The following is a 7,336-nucleotide window of genomic DNA, read 5'->3' as shown; positions in this document are numbered from 1 at the left end:
GCTGTTCGCCTTCGTGGCGTTCATCGGCTTTTCCCAGAGGATCCTGGAGATCCCGTCCCACCCGGCGTTCTATGGTTAACACAAAGTGACGCGCCTGTGTATGAAGAACACGCACTTGTAAGGAGAGAACCATATACTACTGTTTAAGAAAGTAATGCCTTACTCTCTTCTAACTCTGCACATATGTTTCCAGACTTACTTTTTTGCATCTGGTGTGGAGGTTTTTATTCTGCGTGTTAATGTCAGCAAACATTTGAACTGTTAAAAGCTCAGTTCTGTTTTCTCTCTTTCCAAAGCACCATGTTTCGCCTACCTGCTGTCCGCAGGGCCTTAGCTGGGGTCACCCAGTCCTCCAAAGTGTGTGGTAAGTGTCTCTAGTCCATGCAGGTGTGTATGGTGATAAAATTAATGTGTGTTTATTTGGCTTAGTGAAGGGGACATGCACTTTGTTTTCTGGAAGTCTGTGTTGCACTGTTTCTAGAGCTGGAATTGTGTTGGTACTGTATAACTGTAGCACGAGGAACATGGGGTCTGGTGGTTTGTATCCAGCAGTGGCTGAATGTTTTTGTTTTCGTTTTCCACCTTGTTCAGGGCGTACAGCTGCAACAGAAGCCAGCAACCAAATCGAGGTGTTTGTGGATGGCCATCCTGTACTGGTGAACCCAGGAACTACAGTACTCCAGGTGAGGTGAAGGGCACGCTGAGTTTTCTTGGACTTCCCATCTCACTTCTTGGCAGGATGTTCTATTTTGTATAGCAAAAAAAAAAACCCACCAAAACCTTTACATTGTTTCTTGCAGTTCTCTAGTTTTTTTCTCTAGTTCTCTGTTTTTGCTGACTGTGGTGCAATCTAATGTGGCAGAAATCCTTTGAGGGGTTCAGTGATTGAAAAAGGAGCATCTGCCATGATTGCCTGCAAGAAGAAGCATGAATCCCAGCTACAAAAATTTATGCAATGCCATAACAGACTTTGATAAATTCTGGTTGAAATTCTTAGCTCTGACCTGTGTGTGATGGGACCTGGCAGTCTTTCAGAACCTGTTAATTTTGTATCTTATTAAAGTGGTGTCTTGGGTAAATGAGGGATTGTCTCCTTTTGGTTATTAGTCCCTGTGACTTCAGGATCCTGATCCTTCAGTGCTTCTGTTCTTGCTGTGGGAAGAAATGGAATCTAGATGTCACAGCACTGTTGCTTTTCAGGCCAACATTTCAAGTAGATCTTTCTCAAGTCTATCTTCTTTTTAAGAAGCCATTAAATGAGTGCATGGTGTAATGAGTTAGAGCATTAAAGCACACAGTGTTTATTTCAAAATATATTGTTCTTTCTTTGGCAACAAGATACTGATTTATTTAAACATTAGAATGTTCCCAGCAGGAGTCTAATGTAAAACTTTCTCTTAAATGTTTTTAATTAGCTTTTTAGTTTTGCTTAGGTGTGATAATTTTTTGTAGAAAACATCAGAAAAATCAGTTCTTATTAGTTATTTTTTACTGCATTCAGTAGCATGTCTTCTGGCAGGCATAGCTAGTGCTACAGCGTAGATCCCATCAGCCACAGGGATTTTACTTCCAGCAGGGCTGTCTTTACCTCTTCTCTGGAAATTGTCATCTCTGTCCTTCAGACATGTCAGGGAAGAATGTTGCTTTGAGTTGGGGGTTCTGTTGAATTAGAAGATCAACTATGCTCCTGTACCTTTTATAGCAAGTAGCTGTGTTATTGTATTATTGGCAGTCATTATGTCCATTGTTGTTCCCTTTATAATTTAAAAAAATTCCTATAATATTATGATTTTTTAAATTTAATACTATTTATTATTATTTTCTAAAATAGTGCATCTGTTCTTTAAAAAATTATTTGTATTGTTAGTGTCCCATCTATTAGAGATAATTCTCTCTATTCTTCATGGAAAGATTGAAAGAGGTCAGTTCTCATCTCCTCAATCAGTTACAAATTTTGGAAGAAATATATTTGTAGTTGATAACCTGACTTGTTTCTGCTTGGTCACCATTTTTTATTTATGGTCACTTCTTAAGGTGAAAGGTTGAATGCACTGTATTCTTGAGCACTAACACTATTCATCTTAGAAAAGCTGAAAAATATTTTATGAGGTGGAACTGAAAAGATTTACCTAAAATTTAATTTTCCTTTGTTTCCTGCTCTTTGCAGGCCTGTGAGAAGGCAGGAATCCAGATCCCTCGTTTCTGTTACCACGATCGTCTCTCTGTTGCTGGGAACTGTAGGATGTGTCTAGTGGAAATAGAGAAAGCTCCAAAGGTATTGTGTGTGTTTCTTAGGAACTGCAACGTTCTCCTGCACTTAAGGGCTAGTTTAAATCTTGTAAGTAATTGTTTTACTGTTGTTGCCACACAAATTGTTGCCATTCAGTTGCCCGTGGGATTTTTTTTTCCCTTCTCCCCACTGGACTGCCCATGGTTCAAAGTCAGTTCTCAGGGTCTGGATTATCTTGCTCCTGGACATATGCAGCTGAGAGCTGTGTGTTTTCAGTTAGATATATTTTTATATTCTGTAATTCAGGCTTCAGCAGCAAATTTTCAGCTGATGTTACACAAATAGTAAGCTTCAGATACTGTCTGCATCCAGCTGTAGGCTTAGTGTCTAGATTTGATCTAGCTATGCAGTTACTACTTTAATTTTAATGTATTATGTACCATTGATGTCTGTTGTAAAATAGTAATTGAGTTCAGGATTCAATGCTGTGCTCTCTTCAGTTCTAAAGTTGTAGAGGTTTCCCAGATCTCTGCTGAATCTCTTTGATAAAAGTTAAATCAAATCTGTTACTTTTAATTTTATTCTTGCTAAAACTACTTGAATTGGAACCTGAAAGTGTAGAATTTTGAACTTGAAAAATAATCATAACTAATTTAACCTTTTTATATAGCAGGTTATTAATAAACATGGCTTCTAGTGGCTTTATTGGTTAGATTTTCTTCTTTTCTTTCCTTGCAGAGACCTTTTTATTTCTCCAGCATGTTAAATGAGTAGCAGGTGCCTGTGTAAGAATTTGTAGGGAGGGTGTTGGTTGGTGTTTCTGCCCACGTTGAGAAGCTCTATGTTGTGTTCATGCTTGCTTTTTATGATGATTGCAGCCAGTTGCAGCTTGTGCCATGCCAGTTATGAAGGGCTGGAACATCCTGACAAACTCTGAGAAGTCCAGGAAAGCAAGGTACCTTTCTTTTAGCCTCCTATGGCTTAAGAGTTGTACTATCTACTAACTGATGTAAAGTTGGTATTAACTTTAATCTCTGAACCCAACAGAGAGGGTGTAATGGAGTTCCTGCTGGCAAATCACCCCTTGGACTGTCCTATCTGTGATCAGGGTGGAGAATGTGATCTACAGGTACAATACCCCATTAAACTGTGCATTCATTCTCTTGCCTTAGGTGAAGCTGTGCTTTCCAGCAGCCTGCCTATGTCTCTTTTCTGCTCTAGGATCAGTCGATGATGTTTGGCAGCGACAGGAGCAGGTTTAGAGAGGGCAAACGTGCTGTGGAGGACAAGAACATTGGCCCCTTAGTCAAAACCATCATGACTCGGTGCATACAGTGCACTCGGTGCATCAGGTATGGCCTGTGCCCCTCTGGAGGGGGCACTGGGTGGGTACTTGGGCACTGGGTTCTTACTTGTGAAAGAAACACTGCGAGAGGCAGTCAGGTTGCTTAAAATTTCTTTTCTGACTACTTAAGAATTTTATTTCTGGTAGGGACTAACAGGTTTCCCAGAACTACCAGACAGCTGCCATGCAGGAAATAGAGAGAGGTGGCCAAAACACTGAAATCTGAATTCTGCAGAGCAGAACTGCTCTCATGGTGTTAGTGCCAGAAGAGGTTTGAAAACATTAAAGTGATTTTCTCAGCCACAGTTGCAAGATTTATTTATTCTCATCAGCCTTTGCTGTTCTGTAGTTCTGAGATTCAGTACCAGCTAACTTGAGCCAAGTGAAAAAGAATGTACCTGCCTAGTTGTAGAAAGAGCTTGTTAGCCAGGACTAATCTTGGACTCAGACTATGAAATTCAACAAGCACCAAACTGTTGTGTTTTTTGATTTAACTCCACCTAGTTTTTGTAGCTCAGTCTGAATCAGATTCTGCAGATGTACAGTCCTGCATGTGCTATCACTGACTAATGCATCTATACAACTGTTTTCTTTTTCCAGGTGTATTTCAGGTGTAAGGCTAATGGTTTCTCTTAACAAAATGAGATGGGGGTTGAAAAACGTGCTGTGTGGCTGTTGTACACTCCAGATCTGTTTCCCATTTTCCTTGCATTGGCCAGGTTTGCCAGTGAGGTTGCAGGAGTGGATGACTTGGGAACAACGGGAAGAGGAAACGATATGCAAGTTGGTACTTATGTGGAAAAAATGTTCATGTCTGAGCTGTCAGGAAATATTATTGACATCTGCCCAGTTGGTGCTCTTACCTCCAAGCCCTATGCCTTTACTGCACGCCCATGGGAGACAAGGTATGTATTTCAGCTCACACTGGAGACAGCTTTCTCTGCTTCTGGCATACACTTGGTCTTAGAACATGTCCATCTATGAGACCAAGGGTTTCCTCTGACTTACATTCTCTGCTTTTTTTGCCATATACTTTTCCATAGACTGAATCTAATGCAAATTCTGTTATTTACTCACATCTCATTCAACAAAAGGAAGAATGTTACATTTTGTAGACTATTCTTCCCTTATGTTTACCCTAAATTGTTGTGGCCTTGTAGGTTTTGCTGGTGGATCTGTAAAAAGTCTGTAAAGGAAAGTTCAAATTCATTAGCTTGGTGTTTGTTGAGGATATTCTTTAAATACCTTCACAGCTGGTTTGTTTGCAGTGCAGAGTGTTGCTGCTTGTGTATGGAAAACTGCAGATGGTTTATTTGCCTTTATGAACAGGAAGGTGGAGTCGATTGATGTTCTCGATGCAGTTGGGAGCAACATTGTAGTGAGCACGAGGACTGGAGAAGTGATGAGGATCCTGCCCAGGCTGCATGAAGATATCAACGAGGAGTGGATTTCTGACAAGACGAGGTGTGTGGGAGGTGTTTAACCCACGTGGGTGTGTCTGTGTGCACGTTAAAGGCACGCTGGGCAGAACCAGAAATGTGGATGGGAGCACTGACTTTTATTTGCATCCCCAATTTGTTTGGTTTTGGTTTTGAGAAGGAAAACTTAAACTTTCAGGGTAAATATTTCTTGTGTTTCTCTTTTCTAATCATTGCAAGCTGTTAGCAAATATTTAGTGTACACAGTTATCTTTGTCTCTGCTCTTTGATAATGTCAGTGGTGTTCACTCAGGTTTGCTTACGATGGTCTGAAGCGTCAGAGGCTTACTCAGCCCATGATCAAAAATGAGAAAGGACTGTTTGTGTATGCCTCCTGGGAGGATGTATTAACCCGTGTTGCTGGTGTGGTAAGAACAATTTTCAATATATGTAGCATAAAACTGATCTATAAATCTGGACATATTACAGTGATTGATATGAAAAGAGCTCTGCAGAAAAGGGCTTCTTTTGTTACGGCTGCGGGGGGAGAATTTGACTTCTAATCCATTGCAGTTCCACTTAAAGTTCTTCTTTTGAATATTATTTCCTGTCTTGTGGGTTAGACCATCTGAAGAACTTGTGTTATCTCGATGTCATTTGCTGCCTTGGTAGAGAAATTGCCTTTCTTTAAATAGGAAATTAAACTGTTCCTTCAGAATTTAGGAGAAAGCAACTTCCTTGAATGACTCTGATCTATCTAAAGACTTTTAAAATTTAAACTGTGCTATCACCACTTTTGCTGTCAAAGCCATTAATTCTGTATTACTTATACCTGAATTGTGCTTGCCTCAGTGCTTTCTCTCTGTGGTGATGGATTCTGTTGCTCAAATGAAGTTCTGCATGACTGCTCTGGATTTTGATTAAAAATTTTATGTGAGAGGAAGTAGAATTGAATAACTGTAATTGAACTTTCCTCGGGGATGTTTTTGCCCATGGTACAGTAGCAGGGGTTGTTACCAAAGTTATTGCTTCTCAGATAATACTTTTTGAGTTGAGTTTACTACCTGAGCTTGTGTTAGGTAAGCTGGTGTTTTGTCTGCCCTGTAGCTTCATTGAAGTAAAAGCATTCAGCACTCTTCCTCTCCTCACCCCACCAAATGAGAATTAGCCACTTCTGAACAGTAACTCAAGTGGGAGAGACCTGCCTAGACTACAGAGAGCTGTTCATTCCTCACTGTGAGCTCTGAAGGAGCTGGCTGGACTCTGCTGCCTGCAGAAGGCTGACAGTGCTGCTGAGTTTGTGCCACTCCAAGCCAGCAGTTGGGCTCCTGGTTTGGGCACATCCTAATGTAACAAACATCTACCTGGGCCAAATAGGAATTTATTTCAGTGGTTTCTTTTGCTTATGTTTATACTTTCTCTCTCCCCAGCTACAGGCTGTTGAAGGCAAGGACGTAGCAGCAATTGTGGGAGGACTGGTGGATGCAGAAGCACTCATAGCTCTGAAAGACTTGCTGAATAGGGTAAATTGTGATACCCTCTGCACTGAAGAGGTCTTCCCTACTGCTGGAGCTGGGTAAGAGTCCAAACTTTGTCAGTAATTAGTGTGTTCATAAACTTCCCAGTCTCCAGATCATCTTATGGCCAGATTCAGAAATGACCAAGGATAGCAGTTGCTGATGCAGTTAGTAGGTTTTGTTTGAACTTACACTGTTCATTTATAGGGAGTATTTGCAGACTGTGAGTTGATAAATAGTCTCTCCTCTGGCAAGGGTTGCAGACTTTAGTGTATGTTGAGGCTGCTGCACCTCAACAGTAGGCTGCTGAAGGCCAGGGATACTGCTCCAAGTTGGGGCATTCATGAATATTTCTATTCATGTTGTGAAAACTAATAGTGCAGTTATAGTCTGGTAAACTGCATTCTAGCAGATGAAGGTTGTGAAGGCTGACAGTAAATGTAGAAAATGTCCACACTGTAAATTCCTTTAGCCTTTTGCTGTCTCTGATACTCAGGAAAGACAGAACCTCTTACTTTGTGTTAGTAATTCAAATAGGTTGTGAAGGCTGACAGTAAATGTAGGAAATGTCCACATTGTAAATTCCTTTAGCCTTTTGCTGTGTCTGATACTCATGAAAGACAGAACCTCTTACTTTTTATTTGTGTTAGTAATTCAAACTGAGAAATCTCTTCTTTCCCATCCTTTTCCTGAGATGAAAAAAAGCATTTCAAACATCTGGAATCTTTGCCATATCTTCATTCCTTCCTTTTACTGAATTCTTACTCTCTTTCTTTCTTGCATCTTTTTGTTACAGCACAGATCTACGTTCTAACTACCTGCTGAA

General features: G+C 40.5%; 1 protein-coding gene across 1 annotated transcript in view; it reads left to right on the top strand.

Annotated features, from left to right (window-relative positions):
* The first annotated feature begins 300 nt into the window (after positions 1 to 300).
* NDUFS1 (NADH dehydrogenase (ubiquinone) Fe-S protein 1, 75kDa (NADH-coenzyme Q reductase)) overlaps positions 301 to 7,336 on the top strand; it is a 12,274-nt gene continuing 5,238 nt past the window's right edge. Inside the window, 11 exon segments of the mRNA XM_008945071.1 lie at positions 301 to 364; positions 592 to 683; positions 2,168 to 2,275; positions 3,109 to 3,185; positions 3,278 to 3,359; positions 3,452 to 3,582; positions 4,295 to 4,480; positions 4,905 to 5,039; positions 5,307 to 5,421; positions 6,424 to 6,569; positions 7,307 to 7,334. Coding sequence (XP_008943319.1) covers positions 301 to 364; positions 592 to 683; positions 2,168 to 2,275; positions 3,109 to 3,185; positions 3,278 to 3,359; positions 3,452 to 3,582; positions 4,295 to 4,480; positions 4,905 to 5,039; positions 5,307 to 5,421; positions 6,424 to 6,569; positions 7,307 to 7,334 — 1,164 coding nt within the window.

Source organism: Merops nubicus, unplaced genomic scaffold (genome assembly GCF_000691845.1).
Source record: "Merops nubicus isolate BGI_N331 unplaced genomic scaffold, ASM69184v1 scaffold3958, whole genome shotgun sequence".
In the NCBI taxonomy this organism is placed as follows: domain Eukaryota; kingdom Metazoa; phylum Chordata; class Aves; order Coraciiformes; family Meropidae; genus Merops; species Merops nubicus.
Note: the sequence above shows the minus strand (reverse complement) of the source record. Positions and strands in the feature narration are given on the sequence as shown.